The sequence below is a fragment of the Lissotriton vulgaris genome, unplaced genomic scaffold (assembly GCF_964263255.1).
Source record: "Lissotriton vulgaris unplaced genomic scaffold, aLisVul1.2 SCAFFOLD_2418, whole genome shotgun sequence".
In the NCBI taxonomy this organism is placed as follows: Eukaryota; Metazoa; Chordata; class Amphibia; order Caudata; family Salamandridae; genus Lissotriton; species Lissotriton vulgaris.
This window is the reverse complement of record NW_028253884.1, coordinates 251,299-276,706: the sequence shown is the minus strand read 5'-3', so window position 1 is coordinate 276,706 and position 25,408 is coordinate 251,299. Positions and strand designations below refer to the sequence as shown.

Genomic DNA, 25,408 nt, shown 5'->3' with positions numbered 1-25,408 from the left:
GATTGATTTTATCACTGAAACATTTCTGGCATTCAATGCAATAAGGTTTTTCCCCAATGTGGGTTCTTGTATGCCGAGTGAGTATTATTTTTTTACTGAAACATTTCTAACATTCAGAGCATGGATAAGGTTTTTCCCCAGTGTGGGTCCTTGTATGTGTAGTGAGTATTCTTTTTTCACTGAAACATTTCTGGCATTCAGAGCACTGATAAGGTTTTTTCCCCAGTGTGGAATCTCACATTTCAGTCAGGTCAGTATAGCTCTAAGCTGGCCCTGTACGCGGATGACTTGATTTCATCTACGGGTGATCCAGGTACAGCTATTCCTCGGATCGAGGAACTGACAGCAGAGTTTGGGGCATTATCAGGATACAAGATGAACAGATCTAAGACGGAGGTCATGTGATGGAACGTGGATCAATGGTATTGCACTGAGAGTCGGGAGTTTAGATATCTGGGAATATATATTGTGAGGGAATTGGATCGAATTCCTAAGTTAAATCTGGACAAACCAACTAGGGAAATGGACCGTTTGTTTAGCAGATAAAAGAACCTCCCATTGTCAATATACGGGAAAGTGAATCTAGTGAAAATGGTCATTCTCCCCAAGCTCTCCTACCTGTTTCCCACAATACCGCTAAGATTCCCTAAGAAAGACATATATAAGATACAGAGCAAAATAGGTAGTTTTTTGTGGGGGGACAAAGGGGTGCGCCTGACCTGGAAGAAACTCAGAAGAAGGTTATTAAAAGGTGGGTTAGCTCTCCCCGATATTAGTCTATATGTAGTGGCATTCCAGTTTAAGAGCCTACGCATGCTACTTACTAAGCCAGACGACTCATCCTGGGGCAGATTGCTGAAAGAGATGGTGAGAGCAGAAAGGGGAAGCAATGCCTTTATGTATAAATTTGGATCTCCTAGATTCTTCAAGCCAGTTCATTTGAAGATACTAAAAACCGCCCTAGAGACATGGTACAGGGTAAGGATAAGCAGTGGGATTGGGTACTATTCAGACTCAGCTCCAGTTTGGGATTCACCTGGTACCCCGGACTGCTTGAACGATGCCTTGGCAGTACCTATAAAAAGGGCTGGGATTACGAAATGGAGAGACTTAATGGATGAGGAAGGGATATACCCATGGGAGTACTTGAGGGCAAAGGTAGGGACAGATTTATCAAGATTTAAATATCTTCAATTGGTGTCTTGGCATACAGCGGAACGTGAGGAGATAAAAAGTAATGAGGAAATAGAAAGGCTAAGTCAATCCTTCACACCCATTATAAAAGAGATTTCGGTATGGTATCAACATCTACTAAAGGGTGAAGACACTGGGATAGCTTCGGCAGAGGGGGTTTGGAACAATTTCTCCATGGCACCACAGGCAGAGGGCATGCTTGAACCATCTTTGAAGACACTATACAAACATATAAAGCCTGCCTGTCTGAAAAAGAACAATTTTTTCGTGGTCAATAGGCTTTACTACACTCCTTATAAAATCGGGAAATTCGCCCCCTCACCGCCACCAAAATGCCCCAGACGTCAGGAATTGCAGGCAGATGACGTCCACATGTTTTTCGAATGTTTTTGAAACATTTCTGACATTCAAAGCATGGATAAGGTTTTTCCCCCGTGTGGGTTATTGTATGTCGAGAAAGACTTCTTTTGTCACTGAAACATTTCTGGCATTCAGAGCACTGATAAGGTTTTTCCCCAGTGTGGAATCTCACATGTGCAGTTAGAAGTGATTTACAGTTGAAATGTTTTGGGCATTCAGAGCACTCCTAGGGTTTTTCCCCAGTGTGGGTTTTTATATGCAGTGTGAGATGTCTTTTTTCACTGAAACATTTGTGGCATTCAATGCACTGATAAGGTTTTTCACCAGTGTGGATTCTTATGTGCCGTGTGAGACTACTTTTTAAACTGAAACATTTCTGGCATTCAGAGCACTGATAAGGTTTTTCCCCAGTGTGGGTTCTTATATGCACCGTCAGATGGCGTTTTTCATTGAAACATTTCTGGCATTCAGAGCACTGATAAGGTTGTTCCACAAAATGGGTCACTGCATGATTAGAAAGACTTTGTTTGTTACTAAATCTTTTCTGGCATTCAGAGCACTGATATGGTTTTTCCCCAGTGTGGATTCTTGTATGTTTAGTTAATTTGATTTTTACACTGAAACATTTCTGGCATTCAGAGCACTGAAAAGGTTTCTCCCCAGTGTGGGTTCTTATATGATGAGTGAGATAGTTTTTGACAATGAAACATTTCTGGCATTCCGGGCACTGATAAGGTTTCTCTCCAGTGTGGGTTCTTCTATGCCGAGTGAGCTCGGTTTGGGCATTGAAACATTTCTGGCAATCCGTGCACTGATAAGGTTTTTCCCCAGTGTGGGTCCTTGTATGTATAATAAGTCCTATTTTTTGATTGAAATATTTCTGACATTCAGAGCACTGGTAAGGTTTTTCCCCAGTGTGGGTTAATACATGTAGAGAAAGACTTTGTTTTTTACAAAACCTTTTCTGGCATTCAGAGCACTGATAAGGTTTTTCCCCAGTGTGGGTCCTTGTATGTACAGTAAGGTCTCTTTTTTTACTGAAATATTTCTGACATTCAGAGCACTGGTAAGGTTTTTCCCCAGTGTGGCTTAATACATGTAGAGAAAGAGTTTCTTTTTTATAAAACCTTTTCTGGCATTCAGAGCACTGATAAGGTTTTTCCCCAGTGTGGGTCCTTGTATGTACAGTAAGGTCTCTTTTTTCACTGAAATATTTCTGGCATTCAGAGCACTGGTAAGGTTTTTCCACAGAGTGGGTTATTACATGTCGAGAAAGACTTTGTTTGTTATAAAACTTTTCCTGGCATTCAGAGCACTGATAAGGTTTGTCCCCAGTGTGGATTCTTATATGTTCAGTGAGATACCATTTACTGCTGTAACTTTTTTGGCATTCAGAGCACTGATAAGGGTTTTCCACAGAGTGAGTTAATGCATGTCGATAAAGTTGCGATTTGAAACTAAACCTTTTCTGGCATTCAGAGCACTGATAAGGTTTTTCCCCAGTGTGGATTCTCATATGCGTAGTGAGATTAGATTTACTGCTGAAACTTTTTTGGCATTCAGAGCACTGAGAGAGGATTTTCCCAGTGTGCATTCTCTCAAATTCAGTGAGATGAGATTTATGGCTGAATCTTTTTTGGCACAGGTAACTTTTTCCCCAACTTGGGTTATTTTGCTTTGATTGAGGCAGGTTTGAAAACTGAAATTGTTCTCAAAGCCCGTGTTTTTAACCCTTTCGATGCTCATGACGAGCTGAGCTCGTCATGATGCACAGTTGAGCTGTGCTGATGACGAGCTGAGCTCGTCATGACACCAGCAAAATGGCAATTTTCAGCACAGGAGGGGGAAAACGCCTAGCAGCCAAGGTGTTAAAAGGTGTATTCCTAGAGTTAATATCTCTACATTTAGTTTTCTCTTGCTTGTATGCCACAGTAAGAGTGAACCCGATTTTAGAGTCGGGCTTGTTTAGATAATGTTCAGCATTTATCTCTAAAAGATATTGTGTGTAATCTTCTTAACACTTGAATTGAGCAAAATATGTCTGGATGCAGCCCTGTAACACCGGTTGAAATGTTGGTAGCACATAATAGTCTTTTGGTTATAGCCTCTCCGGCAGCAACTTATTTTGTGACTGAAGTTTTTCTCAAATCTATTTGTATAGGTTCTTAGCAATGCAGTAATAAGGTGTTAGTCTGATATTTAATGATTAAACTGAGAAGTACCTTTTTGCACTGGCGTAATGGCAGTAACTGAGAACATTAGAACATGCACAGTAATATTGTGGCTCATCAGTCGCAGAACATCAGTTCCTTTTACCCGTTCTGTGTTTGGTGTAAGGTTAAGGATTGTAGTTCTGAAGACAAGGATTTATTTACATTAGCTAGCGCAACGGTGCTCATTTAATCCATTTTGATATTTAACAGTTTTAAATATCACTCCTGCACAACAGATAAGGTTGAGGCGATTCACATAGAATTACAGAACAGTACACAATAAAAAGGAAACATTCTGAGATGGTCATGAACAACACAATAAAGTGGTGAATTTTTAACGTTTTTGCCAGAGTGAGCAGAGTGGGTTGAGGTGTTATATCCCGAGGCAGATAGTCTTAAACTTGCAAAACTGGTTAAAAACGGTTGTTGAATAAAGGTGATTTTCCAATCTTTTGGTTGTTAGCGTGTCAGCTTCGGAGTCTTCTTTCAGTGTCTTTTCTTTGATGGTTTGCAGAAGAAACCTTTTGTTATATCTTTCTTTTATGCAGTTTGTGCTTCCTCTCTGGAATTACATGATGCTTTAGATCATGCGTGCTTTAGATGAACGTTATTCTGTCATGCTGAGGCAATTTATCTTTCTGATAATATTTCAGATGAGGATGTTGTGATTGGTCTTTCTGGCACTATTTCCGATGCTGTGTGGACAGATATGACTTTGCTCTGGGTTAATGAAATGCAAAATTAGAGACCTCACTTACAGGTACAGTACTTTCCTCAGCTCCTCGCCAAACCTAGATTTTGGAAATTGTTTAAACTTAGAATGCTGGATGCCCTTCAGTTTTTCAAAATAATCCTTCTTATGGCACTAACATTCAGTTGGCTGGTGCTAAATCTTGCTTTCTTCGTCCGTAATTTCAATCACCTATAGTATTAAAATTAAATAGTTAATACATGTAAATATCCCCAAAAATAATTTACAAGCCATATCAAAGCAGAATTTTGAAAGTGTTGAGCGGTTCTTCAGACAGAGCAGAGTGTAGAATGGTAGCCTGGGAGTACTTGGATCTAGGAGTGAGGATTTGTAGAATTTCCAACATTTTAGTAAGCTCAGAAAGGATACATGTACCCTATGGACTTGTAACATAGAATCCCAAAAGCAGACATTAAAGTCCTATGGACTGGCACCAAAAAGATATTTAAAATAGAATACTATTAATTAATGTTTAATGTAGATTTCTAGGATGGGAATTTCCCCTCCACTGACAACAGGCGTTTCCCCCTGCCCTGAGTTACCACCTACTTGTATCTGGTAACCTGACTTTTGAGCTCTGGCCTCTGCCGCACGCAAATCTATTGTGTGTTGCGAGGACTACGCCTAGACCAATCCCTCAACTATGTCCAGAGTATGAATCAAGGGCAATGAAACTAAGGAGTACTTTCATGTGTTCATTTTATTCCACCTGATTATCAGTTGTTAGGCTTTTCTGCACCTGGATTTACCAGGTGCAGAAAAACAGGACACAATTTTTTTTCCAGACAGAAAAATTAGACTGAAAAGACCCACAAGACTCTGGGTGCAGCAGAAGCAGCCAAGACTTATGCTGTTTTTTTTACTAACTGTGGGAAACACACAATTCTTCCCTCTGTTAGAAATATCTTTCCCCTTCCCTCCCCTGCTTCGCCCATCTCCCCCCCAACCAACCACATGCATATATCTACCACCTGCTTAAAACAAGTGGTAAATAAAAGCAGAAAAACACTATGAAATAGTGAATGGAATGTGATTTGACAAGCAGAAGAATCGGTTTCTCGTGGCAACTCCCCAGTACATGGCGTCAAAACTGTAACTGCACGTTACTGGGATAAATCTACCACAAAACAATTACATGAGATTTTTCTGCCACCGCAGTACTGTGCAACTTCTAACAAGGGACTATGAGGGATCTTGGACCGGTCCTGTGACCTGGAGGGTCACACCAAGTGTGCCCTCATTTAAGGCAGAGGACTGTCGTGGGTTTAACAGCTAGAGAGGTGGTGGCAATGCACCCTGTTGTAAGGATCAATAGCCTGATTAGATCTTTGCATCATGGTCAGTCGAGTGGCTTTCTACTGACACACCCATGTAATGCTCCATTTCTATACCTGTGCCCAGACTTTGCGATAACATCAAGTGCATGTTTAGGGTGTTGGAGTGCGTAGCATAAATGCAATGTGAGAGTGCGACAGAGTAAACACCATCTCCTGCCTGCCAGTTGTGTATACTAGTGGGACCATCTATCCCTCATTTATACCAGAGTTCAAAGTCCTCTGTTACCAAGGAATAATGTGCTCTACAAAGTACACAGGTGCCTGCTGTGGCACCAGGGATGGTGTCAGCCTGACAGTTTATCTAAGTTGAAGGGACATCACCTGTAGGCTGAATAACTTAATGGAGAAGCTGTGTAACTGTCCTGAAGTCTGCCTAGAAGCCTGCCTGTCTGGTAAGAAAGGGAAGGGAGTTTCACTATCCAGCAGGAGGACAAGGCTGTCCTGGAAAAAGCAAGGTCCGACACATCCTCGTTATCTATAGGGCGAGCCGGAAAGCCATCCAGCTGGACCAGCTAGTCTGAGGGATGCCAAGACTCTCCCAACAGTTCAAGGCAGAAAATAAAACTCTACGACAACATAATTGTTGAGGCCCAGTAGGACGATTGTGTGCTGCCAACAGGCCCATTCAAGGTTGCATTTGCAAAATTCCTAACACAACAGAGTCTGAATCTACTGATTTCCTGGAGAGCCTGTGTTGGGCTTTTAGCTGCTGAATTTCTGACTACTCTGTGTCAGAGGTCCATGAGGGACTACAACTACTCCAGTGTCGAACACCCTGTCTGAGCTTACGCCTGTGGTCCAGCCGGCCACAATGTGGGCTCAATTGCTGATGGTCAGGCCTCCAGAGGGGGCTGCACTTACAGACAGGCCAGGTGTGACTGCTACCTTGGGACTGCTGATCTTCAGGCAACTGCAAAGAAAAGAGAGTGGGTGCCCTACTGAATGCAACACTATATCCAGGACAAAAGCGCTCCACAAAAGCCTTCTGGTGGGTCACTGCTCTCTCGAGTCTTCAGGCGTGCCATTCAAATGTCGGGAAACAGGAAACAGACCCAGTCAAGACTGACTCATCCTGTGAAAGGGTAAGACACTTACGACAGAGCATACATGCATTGGGGTGACTGGAGTGACAGAACTGACCCTATACTATATTCATGATACTCCTAAATGCCCCTAGAGTGGAAGAGGGTATCAGAACTGGACGCACCTGTCTGCAGCACATGGTAGTCTGGCATGCCTGCACTATCTTTTCATCCGGACTGTCCATAAAGATGACTTTAGGGCCGCTACACACATAGCAGGGGGAATCTAAGACCATTAGCTGGTGGAGGTGCAACTCGATGGTCCGGTTGGTATGAATTTAGGCGACTAAAAACGGTTCTGACATTTGCAGGTGGGTCACGCTCTGCAAGGTAACATCTGGGAAGGGGGGGAAGTTGCCTGATGCATCCCCACTGGAGGACCAGCTGCTAACTAATCCCCTGACCTGGATGTAGCGGTGTATGTCCTCAGAAGGAGTTGGGTGTTGCAGCACAAGGGGTTTATGCCATTCCATAGGAGGGATAGCAGAAGGCACACTGACATGGGGTGTGGGGGTAGAGGGGGAGGTGGGAGGGGGACTCGGATAGGGATGTGGGATACGGAATAATGTTGATTTTCATCCTGAACAACGGACCCACGGTGATGGTGGTCCTATTATGCTGAATGTTTGTAGGATGATTGACGAAAAGTTAATAAAAATGTTTTTTTTTTAAACGAATCCCCTGACCGAAAAAGCAATCTCAACCATCTATAGGAAGTTGATCTACAATTTTCTGTATCCCTTGGGGATGTTTTAGGCGGCCATTCACCAACTTTTGTGTTTTTCAAAAACAAGCTTCCAAAGCTGGAGTTTGTTTTTAAAAACCAATAACTAATCACCCTCACACCCTTGGAACTTTCTCCCTGATTAATCTACTCCCAGGAAGTGGGATTCATTTGAAAACAAACTCTCATCACGACTGCCAGGTATTCCCTGGTGGTCATGAATAAGAGAAAAATACATCAGACTGCTTGATCTAAAAAGTAATGGTCGTCCAATGTATTTACAGGCAAACCATCCGTTTGTTGGACAGGGTACTCCACCACGCTTGTGAAGGAGTACCCTGCTCACCAAACTCTAAATCAAGACCTTTATCTTGTCTGTGCTATGCATGTTTCTCTAGGTCCGCTTCATTATGTGCATCAGTCTTTCTATGATGTACCCGTTATTGAGGCGTGTGTGTTTAGTACATGTTTAATCTTACGGTGTGTGTGGGGGTTTATTTGAACCCTGTGGTTTAATCTGCACTTGTTGCTTATGCGGTGGTATGTGGTGTTGTCACACCCTTGTAATTATAACAAGCATTTGCAATGCAATAGGTCTTGCATTAGGAAAGTTTGAGCTATTGGTATTGTAAATGACACATTTTTTATTTATGTGTTGGTTTTGAAAATAGCGAAATTAATAGCTTTGTCATTTACAATGCCAAAAGTTTTAACTTTCGCAAATGTGACACCTATACCATTTGTAATGCAATATGTGTTGTATTTACGTGACTGAGATTATTGATATTACAAATAACAATGGCTTTCAATTTTTTTAAATAATTAATACTTAAGTAAAAGTTATTGTAATTTATAATGGCAATTGCTTAAACTTTTGTAAATAACTTTTGTGAAGATTATGTTCAGTGTATTTTATTGTGACGAAAATCCAAGAGCAGAAGTGAAATATTAACATCTTTTTGTGACATTTGTAATAAAGCTTGAAACATTGAGAGAACATATTTGACCTAGTTATTGTTGAATTGTTGCACAGATTGCTGCTGTGGTGGCGCTGAGTAATGTTTTGGTGGCGCTGAGTGATGCTGTGGCGTTCAGTGGTGCTGTGGCGTTCAGTGGTGCTGTGGCGTTCAGTGATGCTGTAGTAGCGCATAGTGATGCTGTGGTAGCGCATAGTGATGCTGTGGTAGTGCATAGTGATGCTGTCGTAGCGCATAGTGATGCTGTGGTAGCGTATAGTGATGCTGTGGTAGCGCATAGTGATGTTTTGGTGGCGCTGAGTGATGTTGTGGCGTTCAGTGATGCTGTGGTAGCGCATAGTGATGTTGTGGTGCCCCTGAGTGATGCTGTGGTAGGGCGACAGACAGACAGAGTGAGGGCGACAGACAGACAGAGTGAGGGCGACAGACAGAGTGAGGGCGACAGACAGAGTGAGGGCGACAGACAGAGTGAGGGCGACAGTCATGTCCAAGTCATTAGATATGGTTCAAACTCCAGCCAATCAGGTGACAGCACCCTCTGGAACCTTCTCCTCAGAGGCTCAGGCTCTCCAATTTTTTAGCACAAGCGTGGTCCTAAGAGAAAAGGAGAAGAGCGGAGCCTCTGAGGGGAGGTGGGTGAGTCACATGTGAATCTATGAAAGATATCAATACTGGAGAAGCACAGTTTTCAGGTAAGTAACTTATGTTCTTCTCCAGTATTGGGGTATCTTTCATAGATTCACATGCTTGAATCAGAGTAGATAGCAGTAATTCAAGAACTGTGCATAGTAAGCCATAAGTACATTGTAAACAGAGTACGAGAGAATACATATACGTATATTACAGTATAGCAGTAAACATGGGCACATCTGCAAAAGCAGAAATATATACATATATACAATGTGTGCAGGAGGAGGTAAGAAACAGAGGCTCACCTTACTTAAAAGTAACCAAGGGGTATCGATGGGCAACCAAGGGGTATCGATGACCCCTAGGGTGGAGAATCAACGAGGTATGTATCCTCAATCAGCAATATATACTTATACTCCTTAATCATAGAAGAATCAATCATCAAGTAAGAGGTGAGCACAATATTCCATGTTACACCGGTAACGGGGTGGAGATACCTTAGTCGATTCAATAGTCTTTGATTACACCCCAAGCTCCTGTCACCAACGTTCAGGCAGCATGTAAACAGCGTGTTCAATACGCGAAAGAAGGCCGAGCCTGGGTTCCACAGGATCGCCGCTTCTCAAGTATAAGTATATATCGCTGATTGAGGATACATACCTTGTTGGTTCTCCACCCTAGGGGTCATCGATACCCCTTGGTTGCCCATCTCTATCTTGTCCTGATGAAGACTTGCATGCCCCAGGTTTAAATGACCGGTTGGCCCTAAGTCGAGTCGAAACGTCGACGCTATTATTTCTACCTTGGACCTGTTTCTTGACATTACATAGTGCACACTGAGGACATGGATGTCTCTTTACAATGTTTTGAATGTAGTGGTTACTAAAATCTTGTTTGGCCAGGTAGATTCAATACGGAAAAAACTAGAATACCGTTATTGACCAAGAAGTAATGTGAATATGTTATGATTATCACTGTGAATTTCTTTTTCCTTCTTTATTCACTAAACACTCTGATCACTCTCTTTTGCACGCTCCTTTGGGCAACCGTTTCTCATTTTTTTACCTCTGAAATAATGCAATATTGTGCAAAATGAATTCAAAAACATGAGACAATGAATTAAATACATTGTTACTCTGTCTCTGTTGTAGTGGCTGTTGTGTTTTCTCTTAAAATTATTAATTATATTTGTGAATTGGAGCAGATCCAGTTGAAATTCTCTTAAATATTTGATTTAATGAATGAAGATTGATTAGGTCAATTATTTCGATGAATAGGTCTAGGACCACTGTTTATTTAAATCTGAGAGTGCACGGGAGGCGGAGGAGTGGCGTGGTTGCACTAGTACCATTTTGGCCACCATGGTCTGTACTCTCTGCAATCTCTCAATCAGATATTGCGGGGATTCTAGTAACAGGGCATCACAATAGTCCAGCTTACTGAGGATGGTGCTCTGGACTATCAGCGTTCTGTTCTGTTAAGAGAACATCGGAAGGATTTTCCGAAATGCTCTGATCAGAGTAAAACCACTTCCAGCTGTTTTGTTGACAGTTTTCTAATGTCAATTTGTTGTCAACCATGACTCCCAGATTATGTACCACGCTACTGGGAGCCAATAGAGTAGCAGGGGATGTTGGTCAAAACTCAAGCGGAAGTTTAGAAGGGATTCTATCTACTGCACAGTGTAGAATCTCTGTCTTCTCAGAGTTAAAATGAAGAATTTGAATTTGAAGCTTCACACCAAGGATAGAACCGTTTCCACTTGAGTTTGTAGGTTTTGATAGTGGAGGGTGCTCTAGCATTAGTGAGGACCTCCCTGCAGTCCGGAGGAATAATCAAATTAGCAAACTCATAGTGCTCAGGCACCAGTTGGATTCGGATGGCAGATCAGGCCATGGTTCATAGAAAGAAGATTCGAAATTGTGAGCAGCCAAATTGGATTGTACTCCGACAGAAGGAGGAGCTCCGTAAACCAGAACTGGCGAGGCCATCTGGGGGCTATGAGAAGAATGCCGCAGGGTTCTTTCTGCATTTTCCAAAGTACCCTTGCGACTAGAGGAATCAGTGGAAAAGCGTGAGCATATATTTTTGACCAGTTCATCAAAAACGCATTTCTGCACGATTCTGAGTGGGGAAGCCAACTTGCATAGAATGGGCATTTGCGGTTCAGGTTGGTCACCAATAAATCCAGATTGGGGTGTCCGCAAAGCTGAAAGATGCGGTCCAGTGTCGGCTGATGAAGTTCCCACTAGTGGTTTGATGAGACCGACCAGCTCAGGGAGTCCGCTAGCAGGTTGGACACCCCCGGAACATGGACTGCTGTGATCTGATGTTGAATCGCCCAATCCCAAATTTGCTGAGCTTGTAGGGATAGCAAAGTGTATCTCGTGCCCCCTTGTTTGGTCACATAATGCATGCTTGTTCAATCAATCAATCAACAGATTTGTAAAGCGCGCTACTCACCCGTAAGGGTCTCAAGGCGCTGGGAGGAGGGGGTGGGGGGTCGCTACTGCTCGAAGAGCCAGGTCTTGAGTTGTTTCCTGAAGGAAAGATGGTCCTGGGTCAGCCATAGGTGGGTGGGGAGGGAGTTCCAGGTCTTGGCCGCCAGGTAGGACAAGGATCTTCCTCCGGCGGTGGCTTTGCGAATGCGTGGGACGGTGGCGAGGGCGAGGCTGGCGGATCGGAGCTGGCGGGTAGGTGTGTAGAATGTGAGGCGGCTGTTGAGGTATTTGGGGCCCATGTCGTGGAGAGCCTTGTGTGCGTGGGTGAGGAGTCTGAACGTGATCCTCTTGCTGACGGGGAGCCAGTGCAGGTCTTTCAGATGGGGAGAGATGTGGCTGTTACGGGGGATGTCCAGGATGAGTCGTGCAGAGGCGTTCTGTATGCGCTGGAGTCTTTTCTGGAGTTTGGCTGTGGTTCCAGCGTAGAGGGTGTTCCCGTAGTCCAGTCGGCTGGTGACGAGGGCCTGGGTGACCGTCTTCCTGGTTTCGGTGGGGATCCACCGGAAGATTTTTCGTAGCATGCGCAGGGTGTTGAAACAGGATGACGAGACGGCGTTGACTTGCTTTGTCATCGTGAGGGAGGAGTCCAAGAAGAAGCCCAGGTTGCGTGAATTGTCCGTTGGCTTGAGGGCGGTGCTCAAGGCAGGGGGCCACCAGGAATCGTCCCAGGCAGAGGGGGATGGTCCCAGGATGAGGACTTCCGTTTTGTCCGAGTTCAGTTTCAGATGGCTGAGCTTCATCCATTCCGTGATGTCTTTCATTCATTCCTGGAGCCTGGCTCTGGCGGTGGCGGGGTCGTTGGTGAGGGAGAGGATCAGCTGGGTGTCGTCAGCGTAGGAGATGATGTTTAGGTTGTGTTGGCGTGCGATGGCTGCGAGGGGGCTCATGTAGACGTTGAAGAGGGTGGGGCTGAGCGAGGATCCTTGCGGTACACCGCAGATGACTTCGGTGGCCGCGGATCGGAACGGGGGGAGACGGACTCTCTGGGTTCTTCCGGCGAGGAACGAAATGATCCACTCCAAGGCCTTTCCTTGGATTCCGGTGTTGCTGAGGCGCTGTATTAAGGTGCGGTGGCACACGATGTCAAAGGCTGCTGAGAGGTCCAGGAGGATGAGGGCAGCTGTTTCCCCGTTGTCGAGCAAGGACCTGATGTCGTCGGTAGCTGCGATGAGGGTGGTCTGGGTGCTGTGGTTTGCTCGGAAACCGGACTGCGAGGGGTCGAGGGATCCGTTTGTCTCGAGCAAGGCGGAAAGTTGTTTGTTGACGGTCTTCTCGATGACTTTCGCTGGAAATGGGAGGAGCGAGATGGGGCGTGGGGTCCGCGGTGGGTTTCTTCAGGAGGGCGCTGAGCTCGGCATGTTTCCGGCTCTCCGGGAAGGTGGCGGATGCAAAGGAGCTGCTGATGATGTCCCAGAGTTAGGGTAAGATAATGGAGTCAGCTTTGTTGAAGATGTGGTGTGGCCAGGGGTCGGTTGGGGAGCCGGAGTGGATGGTGTTCATCGTTCGGGTGGTTTCTTCGGTGCTGACCGAGGTCCAGGTGCATAGGGTGGTGGTGGTAGGGTGCGTGGTCTGTGCGCCGAAGCTGTTGTGTATGTCGCCGATCTTGCAGTGAAAGAACGAGGCGAGTGAGTCGCAGAGGTCTTGCGATAGTTTGATGTCGTTGCTGCAGGTGCTGGGGTTGGAGAGCTCTTTAACGATGCTGATGTGGGTGTTGTTGTCCAGTCGTTCTTTGAATGTTGTCCTTTTGGTGGTGCGGATCAGCTGGTGGTGTTTGCGGGTGGCGTTCTTGAGGGCTGTCATGTTTTCCGTTGTCTGGTCGTGGCGCCAGGCTTTCTCAAGTGTGCGGCAGGTTTTCTTAGAGTTTTTGAGGTCGTTGGTAAACCATGAGGATTTCTTGCTGCCCGGTCTGCTGGGAGGGTTCTTCAGTGGTGCGAGGTCATCGGCGCAGTTGGTGAGCCACTGTGTGAGGTTGCGGGCTGCTTCGTTGGGGTCCGTCGTGTTGGTGGGAGGGTTCTGGCTGATGGAGGTGGTGAGCTGGTGAGTGGTGATCTTGCGCCAGCTTCTGCGGGGAACCTGTTGCGGGTGGTGGTGGGTCGTGGTTCTACTGAATTTGAAGTGGACGCAGCTGTGATCTGTCCAGTGTAGTCCGGTGGAGTGGCTGAAGGAGATGTGCTTGCCGGAGGAGAAGATGGGGTCAAGCGTGTGGCCGGCGTAGTGGGTGGGGGTGTTCACCAGTTGCTTGAGTCCGAGGTTGGCGAGGTTGTCCAGCAGGGCGGCAGTGTTGCTGTCATTGTTGTTCTCCAGGTGGAAGTTGAGGTCCCCTAGGAGGATGTAGTCTGAAGAGGTTAGGGCGTGCGGGCTGACGAAGTCTGCGATGGCTTCGCTGAATTGTGTGCGTGGTCCCGGGGGTCTGTAGATGAGAGTGCCCCTGAGGGTGGTCTTGGGGTCGGTGTGTATCTGGAAGTGAAGGTGCTCGGCGGCGGTGAGGGTGTCGTCGGAGTTGGTCGTGATTTGGATGGTGTTTCTGTGGACGATGGCGATGCCTCCTCCGGTTTGGTTGACGCGGTCCCTCCAGGTGATCTTGTAGCCATCCGGGATGGCTATGGCGATGTCGGGGGCTGAGGAGGCGTTCATCCAGGTTTCTGTGAGGAAGGCGACGTCTGGTGATGTTGTGTCCAGGAGGTTCCAGAGTTCGACGCCGTGCCTGTGGACGGAGCGGGTGTTGAGCAGGATGCATTTGAGGTGATTGTTGCTGGTAGCTGACTTGGCGGGTGCGGTGCAGGTTTGGAGGCAGGTGAATTTGCAGGCTTGGCAGGTGAAGGGTCCATGGGTGCGTTTCGGGATGGCTCTGTAGCAGGCGGGGTTCCGGCCGGCGTTGAGTGCGTGGATGGTTGCGCCGTCGTAAGTTTGTCGGGTGGGCAGGCATCGCCGAGGGCCAGGGGTCCTGGCACTGGGTGCGGTCCAGGCGCGGACGGGCGCAGACGGGCTTGCCTTTGGCGCGCCTTCGGCGCGGCCGCCGTGCGGCCTCCATATGAGACGAAGTGGGAGGGAGGAGCAGCTGGGAGGCAGGAGCGGGGCGGCCAATGGGCAGGGGGTACAAAAGAAAAAGGGGCGGGCCGCGAGGGAGCAGCGGGGGGCACACACAGAGGACAGGGATACAACAGCAACTACGAAAAATACAGAAAAATGCAGAAGTCCAGAAAAAAAAGCACAATTCACAAGTCACAAGTGTGGGCAGCAGCAGGAAGTAGGAGAAGGAAGCAGCAGGGGGACACCGAGGTCAGGGGCGAACCTGCGGCGCCGGGGGCAGAGACGCTGTCACAGCGGAGGAGCCGGGCGGCGTGGGGGTGGCCTTGGGTCAGGTGAGGTTCACTAAATTCGACTCCATCTTACATTCATCCGCCATTTTGTGTTGCCTTTACAGAGGCCGCTCGACGAACGAATTGTCTCTGCCCTTTTGATTGCAACGTGTCCCAAGACCCCCTCCGTCCTTGTCCGAAACCAAGCCCAGACAACACCCGGCCTAACTAATCCTTGTACCAACTATCTGTTAAGCCTTTAGGATTCTTCTCTTGCCGTATCTTATCTATCGGCCTTTCGCTATTCTCTCCTCTTGTTTTCCTATTTTACAACCTTTCCTTTGAAGCATACAAGACATGTCTTTTCATTCCAGACTGATTAACTTGAGGGGCCGAATAACACACAAACACGTAAGCAGAGAATATTCCGGTTGCACAACACTTTGTTTTCAAACTCTTCTGACTGGCTGTAACTTTGTGCATTGGGTATATGTTTGTACAACTGCATTTTTACTATAAAAGCTTGTGAGCCACGGAGTAAAGTGGCAGTCTCCTGAGAACATACTTGGTGTACTTCTAGGACAACTGTGCCTAGCTGCAGCTAATAAATTCTGTTTCCTACGACAACAGAGTGTTCCGTGTCTCTGTGCAACAAGACAGGTGAACTCGGAGATTAAGGCGTGCCCTCCGCCGCCAGGCCCATAAGGCTCGGTTCTTCAATTGGCGCCCAATGCTGGGCGGCTTCAGAGGTAGTGGTTGAGCCCGAGGATCGAGAGGAGCCCCGCAGGAAAATTCCGGAGGAGGCGCCCCACATCAGCGACCCCTGTATGTCGAAAGTGGACCGATGGTCTTTAGAAGTGCAGCTTCTCCGTTCCAACGGCTGCTGGCAACTGCTGCCCTGACTGCCGCCCTGTCTTGGTCCCGTGGTGATAACTGGTATCTCAAGACATTAGAACGGACCTCTGTTGGCATAAGGAGACATTTGGTTAAGTACTAGTGGGTAGCTCCCACTTCTTTTGTTTTTGGGTTTTGATTCGACTATTGCAATAACCGAAGCCAAGGGGTGAGTATGTTTGTGCTGTGTTGCTTGATTAACCCCTTGATGTTTTGGAAAGAGGCCAGTGAAATAACGATGCCTGGTTTCAGTAAGTTCAGACGTTGGTGCTGTTGTGATTGTGATAGGGATTCCCAACTGGAGGACTCTTGTCCCATTCCTCCGGCTGGAACTCCCACCTATGAGCTCTATTCTAAACATGGTGTGGGCCCCATCACCTTTAATGAAGTGTGGGTCCGCTATACTAGGAAAGATGGTGTTCTGCAGTGGCCACAAAATGGTAGTTTTGAACCTGACATCCTAGATAATTTGGAAGCTACATTGTTTATAAGAAAAGCCCGGCCGGCTATGTTTGACTCTTTTCGCCTCTGGCGCAAGGAAGCCAAACAAAAAGAAATTAAACAGGCAAAGAGAGATAGAAAGAAAAAGGGCATGGCTGTCATACAGGCTGCCCAGCAGTTTACTGACAATGAGACTGATCATGTGATTGAGTTTTTAGAAAGACGACATCGTATGGCTGTGGATAAGAGTTATCTAGTGTTGCCAACTTCCCCTCCGGACAAAGATATTGACCCCAAAAAGGATCCTTTAATGTCCCATTTGTTGAGATTACCCCGCCCTATGCACAAGGTGCTAATGCACCCTTGTTAATACCACCCGCTCCGCCACCTGTTGCTCAGCCACCTGTTGTTCCTCAACCAGTCCCTGCACCTCCACCACAGCCCCTTCAAGTTATGCCTATCATGCCACCTCCTTTGCCACTGGCTCCTTTGCCTTCGACCCCCTTTATACTGGTTACCCCTTCTTCTGCCCCCTCTTGTGCTCCGCCTAATACCTTGTCCCCTGTCCTTATGTCCAACTGCCCCTCATTTTGTAAACAGATAGTTGATACTGTTTCTGGTTTCTTGTCCCCTTTCTTTGGGTCATTGAGCACAACTCCTGTTCCTCCTTGGAGGCAGGCTCGTAGACAACTCCCGGGCCATGACGAACAAAATGTGTTAGATGTTCTTGCTCGTAAGTGTATCATGAATGATCACGAGTATAGTGTACAAGATATCATGGACACTTTTTCACAGTGGAATGCACCAACACAAAGACATGTTTTTGATGCCATGTGCGTCATTCTTAGCCAAAAGTGGGAGGATACGGGATTGGGATTAGCTTCCCAGGATCTGCTAGATATTCAGGCTGACTTCGATAAAGGAATAATTGTGGGTCCTGAAGTTGAGAATGCTGAAAAGACACTTGTCGCCCTTAGGTCCATGCTTCTTCTTGGTCTTTACCTGAACCCGATCTTTCCGTTAGACGGAAACTGACACACTATACTATGAGAGAGGTTCCCCCAGTTTGGAGGGACGAGGTTGCACCTGTGGGAGGAAATCCTGCTATTCCCGCTCATTTTCAACGTGTATGGGTACATGTACCTTGGAAGAGATCTGAGGGGCTGGCCCTTAAACAGTCCTTACCTGACCCCCGTAAGAACCCTGCTGGTTATTACAAAGAACTGTCTCATACTGTTGATGCGTGTGTTAGGAATTTGGCCGACATAGATATGCTGATGGGAAATGTTGTTCCGCAACCATTGTGGGCTAGAATTCGGAAAGAGAACCATGTCTAGGAATTAGGAGGAGATTGGCCTGCTATAGTTGCCGCCGATAGACTCCAAGTGGGTGGTTCCAAACCTGATAATCTAATTATAGAACTTCCTGGTAGGATAATCACCTTAATGAAAACTATGATGCCCGCTCTGCGCGTTAATTGGGATAAGTTAGCTGCCTGTAAACAGAAGAAAGATGAGTGTGTCTCCGACTTCTTTACTCGGTTTGAGGAAACGTTTCTTGATCACAGTGGTCAAGATATGAGCACAGAAGGTGGGCAGCGACTATTTGTGGATAAATTTGTATTTAATTTACTTCCCGAACTCACTAATAAATTAAAGGATTCTGAAAGTTTGTGGGCCGTTTCTTCTTCAGCCCAGATATTGGCTACTGCTCAATATTACGAGAATGGGGATAAGGAGGAAAAGGATAAATTGGATAAAAGACTAAAGATTTAAAAACGAAAGTTGCAACAGGCTTATCCCCCTCGCCCCGCTCAGCGTCAGTTTCAGCCGACTCTCCAGTTTCAGAAGGTGTTTCAGAAACCTGAGCCCTTTGTTCCACGACCTCCACTGGGCCCTAATCAATGCGCCTATTGTAAAGAAGAAGGTCACTTTAAGAATAATTGCCCAGTTTTATTGCAGCGTGCTGGTGGTACGCCTGGGCCACGAGGCCGAGGTGGTTTTCAGTCGACCCCAAGGGGGAGGGGGCGAGGTACAATGTCCCAGGAGCAACGTTCCTTTCCGCCCCAAAATTTCATGAATTGTTTTGATCAGCAAAATACTCAGTCTGCACACTATTATAATGACGATTATTGTATGGAGGATGAGACTCAGTATTTTAATTCTAGCTAGGACAGCCATAGACAAAGTGAGGGAGTCATTTCAGTTCCAGTGGACCAAAATGGGCCTTATGTTGAAGTCGTTGCGCTTGGTGTGTCAGAGCCATTTCTATTGGACACTGGTGCAACGAAGAGTTCTATCATCCACTCCAAATTCCCTGGGGCACCTTTGTCTGGCTTAACAAATGTTTCTGTAGGATTTTCTGGCGCCCCAGTTTGCAACCCAGTTTCTTGTCCTTTGCCCATTTCGATAGATGATGTAGATGTAGAGTCCATTTATAACGCGCTAACAATCGCTCCAAGGAGCATCTCGGCGCCAATGTGAGGACAACCAGATGAAAAGGTTGCCTTACTGCTTAAGGAGACCATAACCGGGATCACACTAGCGCTCTGGCCATTGTGTCTGGAAGATTGTAAATCCAGGTTTTCAATTGCTGATGTAGATGTAGAGTCCATTTATAACGCGCTAACAAGCGTCCTTATGACTTAGAGGCTCCACTTATTTTGACGACTGGTTGTGGTGAGAATCTGTTGGGTTTGGACTTGTTGAAAAGACTGTATGCAACACTGCATTGTTCCCCTTCTGGCGTGCATCTTACTTTAGGTAAGTGATTGATCTCCCCAACATATTTGTCTAGAGACCAACTCCCTTCTGAATTATGTTCCTTGCCCACTGATCTTTGGGCTACAGGTCCCAATGATGTTGGTCTCTTGCAGATCCCACCCTACATTGTCACCCTCAAGTCTAATGTTAAGCTACCTCGCATTCCCCAGTATAAGATTTCGAGTGATGGTGAGAGAGCACTGTTGGCTATTATTTATGATCTAGTTGAGAAAGGTGTAGTTGAAGAGACTAGGGGAAATGTATGCAGTCCTGTCTTGCCTGTTCTTAAACGTACTGAATCTTCCCAGCCACCTGTTTATCGTTTTGTGATCGATTTTCGGGAGGTCAATAAGATTGTTGTACCACAGTTTCCTGTCGTCCCAGATATCACTGCTTTATTGACGATGATAACTGCTTCGGCTGCCTTGTTTTCGGTAATTGACCTTAAGAACGCTTTCTTTAGCATTCCCATTGCTGAGGAAAGTAGGGATATTTTTGGTTTCTCTTTAGGAGGCCGAAGCTTTCGATTCAAGCGTGCACCTTAAGGCTATTGTGAAAGTCCATCCATTTATAGTCAGGCTTTGAAAACTCAGCTTGACGCTTTTACTTTGCCTCCAGGTACCACCCTTATTCAATACGTAGATGATCTATTGGTTGCTGCTGATTCTGAAGAAATTTGTAAACAAGTTACTATTTCTCTGTTACGTCACTTGTCTGACTTTCATCACAAGGTTTCACCCTCTAAATTACAATATTGTCGCCAAGAGGTTACCTATTTAGGTAATCTCTTGTCGAAGGAGGGACAGCGATTGACCTCAGAACGAATCCAAGCAATTGCGCAAATGTCTGTACCATGTACACAGAGAGAGGTGCGTGCCTTTTTTGGCATTACCTCTTATTGCAGACAGTGGATTCCTTATTTTTCTTTATTAGCGAAACCTTTGTTAGCACTTACCCTTAAAGATACACGCCAACCTCTCCCTTGGACTCTGGAATGCCAGACATTTTTTTCTGATTTGCGCACTTCTTTATGTTCTGCTCCTGTGTTGGGTACTCCGGATTACAGTAAACCTTTCACACTTTATGTACATGAGAGAGAAGGTTGCCCGTGGTCAGTCTTGACACAGCAATTTAGGGACAAGCGACGTCCATGTGCTTATTTTTCGGCTATGTTAGATCCCGTGGCTAAAGCATTACCTAGTTGCTGGATTGGTGCTAGACAATACACTTATTGTCATGGTACCACATGCAGTGGATACTCTCCTAAATAGGACAAAAACTCAGCACCTTACGAGCGCGCGCCTATCTGGGTATGAGCTGACGCTCCTGGCTAGTCATGTACACATCAAACGATGTAACACCCTGAATCCGGCTACACTGTTGCCGATTCCAGTAGAGAAAGGCATTCGAGAACAGCATGATTGTTTTCTTCGTACTGAGGAAGAGACGAAAGGTAGAATCGATTTGAAGGATAAGCCACTCCTGGACCCGGGTGGGATCCTATGGGTGGATGGTTCTTGTTTTAAGCTTCCCAATGGTGAAACGACTGCAGCCTATGCTGTTACCACCTTGCATACAATTGTAGAAACAGCACGCATTAGGAAGAATTCAGCCCAAGCAGCTGAATTGATAGCTCTGACTAGAGCTTGTGTATTGGCTAAAGGAAAAAGAGTGAATGTGTTCACCGATAGCCAATACGCATTCGGGGTGGCCCATAGTTTTGGCCGCCTCTGGAAGGAAAGAGGATTCTTTACCTCACACGGTACTAAAATACAACATGGCCAGCTAGTAAATCACTTGCCTTGCCCACTCAGATAGCGATTGTGAAATGTAGTGCACATAAGAGGATCACTGATGACGTAGGTGAAGGAAATGATTTCGCGGATCAGATAGCAAAAGAGACAGCTAGAGACGTGACAAGTCGTATGTATGTTGCTGGACCTGCCAGATGGTTCAGTCAAGGAGGAATGTGTGAGGACACAATAGAAAGTGTGAAAATGATTCAGGAAGAGGCTACAGAGAAAGAATTAAGTAAGTGGAAAGATGGTACGGGAATGTTAGATGTGACGGGGTGTTGGATAGAATTGTCAGAACATCAGCGTTGGCTGCTACCGGACACCTATGTACTTCCAGTAGTGACTATGGCGCATGGTCCAGCCCACATCAGTGCAAAAGGAATATGCAAGCTTTTGGCTCCGGTATGGCAGAATGCGGGAATACCTAAATGTGCAGACAATCTAGTTAAGCATTGCATTGTTTGTTTAATGCATAACCCAGGAAGAGGGACACCAACTCCAGCAGGCCATTTTGCTCCCCCAACGTATCCTTTTGAGGTGTTGCAGATAGACTACATTCATATGGAGAGATGCAATAACCTAAAGTATGTCCTTGTGGTGGTGTGTGCCTTTTCTAGATGGATAGAGGCCTACCCCCTAAAGGATAATACTGCTTTGTCTATAGCCAAGGTCCTTCTGAAGGAATACTTCCCGAGGTTTGGTTTACCTCGAATTCTCTGGAGTGACAATGGAAGTAAATTCGTGGGCCAAATCATGCAGAAAGTATATACAAGTCTTGGTATTAAGCAGAAATTCCATGCGGCAAATCACCCTCAGTCAGCGGGTTTGGTAGAGTGCTATAATGGCACTCTCAAGCTTAAACTTGCAAAGATACAGGCCAACACGGGTCTTGCCTGGGCCGATGCTTTACCTTTGGCTCTCTTGTCCACCCGAACAGCTATTCATTCTCGTGTGGGACTTAGCCCATATGAAATTGTGGTCGGAAGCCCTGCTAATGTCCGGGGTGTCCCTAGGCCCAAAAAGTACTCGGATATAGAGTATCCAATGTTGGTTGATTATTTGCATGACCTCACCACTAAATTGTGAGTTCTCCATCAGCAGGTACAAGACGCTTTTGCCTCAGGTCTCTTCCGATCCCGGGCACACCATCCAACCTGGGGACTGGGTGTGTCTGAAGAATTTCCAAAGAAAAAAGAATCTGGAGCCCCGCCAAGACAGGTCCTGCTGACAACACGTACAGCCGTGAAGGTTGTTGGGAAAAAGAACTGGATTCATGGTGTGCACTGCAAAAAGGTACCCTTGCCTTTGCCTTTTGACCAGTGGGTCCGCGAAGGTATAGGTGATGTTGAAGGAGAAAGGGTCCCCCGGTTTGTACCTTTTGGCGATGCACACCTAGAATGGACTCGGACTGAGAAGGAAGACGATGATGTTTTGCAAGAAGCTGTACCATCGCATCTCAGAATAGATACAACTGATCCAGAAACACTTTTTCAGGACCAGACTGTGCTGAAAACAAAAACAAATACAATCTAAGGCCTAGAAAGACAAGAGACATTTGAAAACTTTTCCTTTTTCTGAACTTACATTTAAAATTTTGAATTGCATATATATTTTTTTCTCCTTTACTGTGTGATACTGGAATCATCCAATTTAAGTTGCAGGGTCGTGGTAGGAGACTTGGTTTGTGACCTGAGTAGTGGCAATAGGCATGCAGGATCTGCAGTGTCATAGGACGGCTAATAACCACAACTAAGTGAGATAGGAAGATTGCCACGAGCAACACTTTAGAGGATAAATTCTGGTGAATCGGAAAATGATAAAAGAGCAGAAATGAAAAAGAAATATTGTAAATTATTGTTTAGTAGATGTGGCGTAGTATTATGTGTTTTGATTTTTCTATGTGTTTTATTAGCTTGTGTGGGTTGAGTTACTCACACTTTGCATCCAATACCTGTACCTACACACACCTCTCACCCTATATCTTTTCACACTACTGTCTCCCCGCACCAGCTACATACCCTCTCTGAATATGAACAGACCAGGAGAACAGAATACTTTAACAATTCATTCATACAGTTGTTGCATCAGCATCAACTGGTCACTAACACCACGATTGTTGGGTCTGTGGGATCATGCCTCACAGCACAGATAAGGGGATGCCATATTTAGTCTTGCCGTTTTCTTATGATGGATCCTCCTGGGCGTTTCTGGCCATGTTTTCCAACGCATTTGAGCACCAACCTCGATACCCTGTTAATACTGATGTTGGTCACGATCCGTTGATGAAGGGAATAGTAGCCATGACAAGGAATACTGGTGAAGGTGGGAAGATCCCACCTGACGAGAAGCAAGCATATGATGGTTGGAACTTGACCCGATACAAAAACAGCCTTACAGATAGGGCTGGACGAAAAAGATCTCCGCCCGTTTGGACTCTACCCCGTCGAGGCCATTACTGTTTGCAAGGGAATGGTCAGAATGCCAAAGCCCAATTAGGAAAGAGCACTTGTCCCCATACTTATACTTTTTCATCTAAGACTTCACCTCTGTTAATACCAGCTCAAGGTACATATTTTGTCTGTCATGATAGAGTCTACACATGGTTGCCGACCAATTTTTCGGGATCGTGTTATGTGGCTTTCCTCCTTCCTCCAACATATACAGCCACTTCGGGACATCATAAGACTAGGTACGGGAGAGGGGTTATCGCTTCAGGAGACACGGCAGGACAAGAGGGAGGGGACTTTATCAAAGGACTCCTCCCATTTTGGGGCCCTATGGCCAATAGCAGAGACATCAGACACCTTATTCGCGTTGTCGAGGCTACAGTAAACAATACGGTGGGGGCATTGAGTAACCTCACCGCTGAGCTTCAGGTGGACCGTCTCGTAACTTTACAGAACAGAATGGTGTTGGATGTTATTCTTGCAGATAGAGGCGGAGTATGCAAATTGATTGGGTCTAGCTGTTGTATTTACATACCAGACAACGCCCCTACAGTATACCAGGCCATCTCCAGATTACACCTAATCTCTAAATCCATTCACCAGGACGAAGGGGTCTGGTCATTAACAGGATGGTTATGGGGACTGCTGTCCATGGGGATGGAAGGTATTGACTTTCATTGGAATAGTTTTGGCTATCATCTTTTCATGCTGCCTTTGTTTGCAATGTGGTCCCGCAATTTGTGGTCTTTGTGCCACAATGTGTGTTCCCAAACCTATGTCACAGAGGACAGAGAACATGAAGATGATGTTGCAACAACAGCTTGACGACCTAATGATCATCGACATCGACTCAGACTAACGTGAATCGTTGTGTATTGCCTGTGTAATGGCAAAAGGAGGGTCTGAGGTTCTCTAAATTCGACTCCATCTTACATTCATCCGCCATTTTGTGTTGCCTTTACACAGGCCGCTCGATGAACGAATTGTCTCTGCCCTTTTGACTGCAACGTGACGCAAGACCCCCTCCGTCCTTGTCCGAAACCAAGCCCAGACAACGCCCGGCCTAACTAATCCTTGTACCAACTATCTGTTAAGCCTTTAGCATTCTTCTCTTGCCGTATCTTATCTATCGGCCTTTCGCTATTCTCTCCTCTTGTTTTCCTATTTTACAACCTTTCCTTTGAAGCATACAAGACATGTCTTTTCATTCCAGACTGATTAACTTGAGGGGCCGAATAACACACAAACACGTAAGCAGAGAACATTCCGGTTGCACAACACTTTGTTTTCAAACTCTTCTGACTGGCTGTAACTTTGTGCATTGGGTATATGTTTGTACAACTGCATTTTTACTATAAAAGCTTGTGAGCCACGGAGTAAAGTGGCAGTCTCCTGAGAACATACTTGGTGTACTTCTAGGACAACTGTGCCTAGCTGCAGCTAATAAATTCGGTTTCCTACGACAACAGAGTGTTCCGTGTCTCTGTGCAAAAAGACAGGTGAACTCGGAGATTAAGGCGTACCCTGCGCCGCCAGGCCCATAAGGCCCGGTTCTTCACAGGTCACACTCACCTGCGCCGTGCGGCCTCCATATGAGGCCAAGTGGGAAGGAGGTGCAGCTGGGAGGCGGGAGCGGGGCGGCCAATGGGTACAAAAGAAAAGGGGCGGGGTCACAAGGGAGCAGCGGCGGGGAGCGGAGGGGGCACACACAGAGGGCAGGGATACAACAGCAACTACGAAAAATACCGAAAAATGCAGAAGTCCAGAAGAAAAAGCACAATTCACAAGTCACAAGTGAGGGCAGCAGCAGAAAGAAGGAGAAGGTAGCAGCAGGGGGACACCGAGGTCAGGGGCGAACCTGCGGCGCTGGGGGCAGAGACGCGGTCACAGCGGAGGAGCCGTGCGGCGTGGGGGGTGGCCTGGGGTCAGGTTGTTGTGTTGTCCATTCGGATCAACACTGAAGCTCCTTGAATGAGGGTGCAAAAGGACTTCAGAGCCGG

General features: G+C 46.2%; 1 protein-coding gene across 1 annotated transcript in view; it reads right to left on the bottom strand.

Annotated features, from left to right (window-relative positions):
• Positions 1–1,558: 1,558 nt before the first annotated feature.
• The window catches only part of LOC147660719 (uncharacterized), a 146,266-nt gene continuing 122,416 nt past the window's right edge, over positions 1,559–25,408 (bottom strand). Inside the window, exon 2 of the mRNA XM_086951511.1 lies at positions 1,559–2,040. Within this exon, the coding sequence (XP_086807637.1) occupies positions 1,781–2,040 (260 nt within the window). The 3' untranslated portion in view covers positions 1,559–1,780. The remainder of the gene's footprint in view (positions 2,041–25,408) is intronic.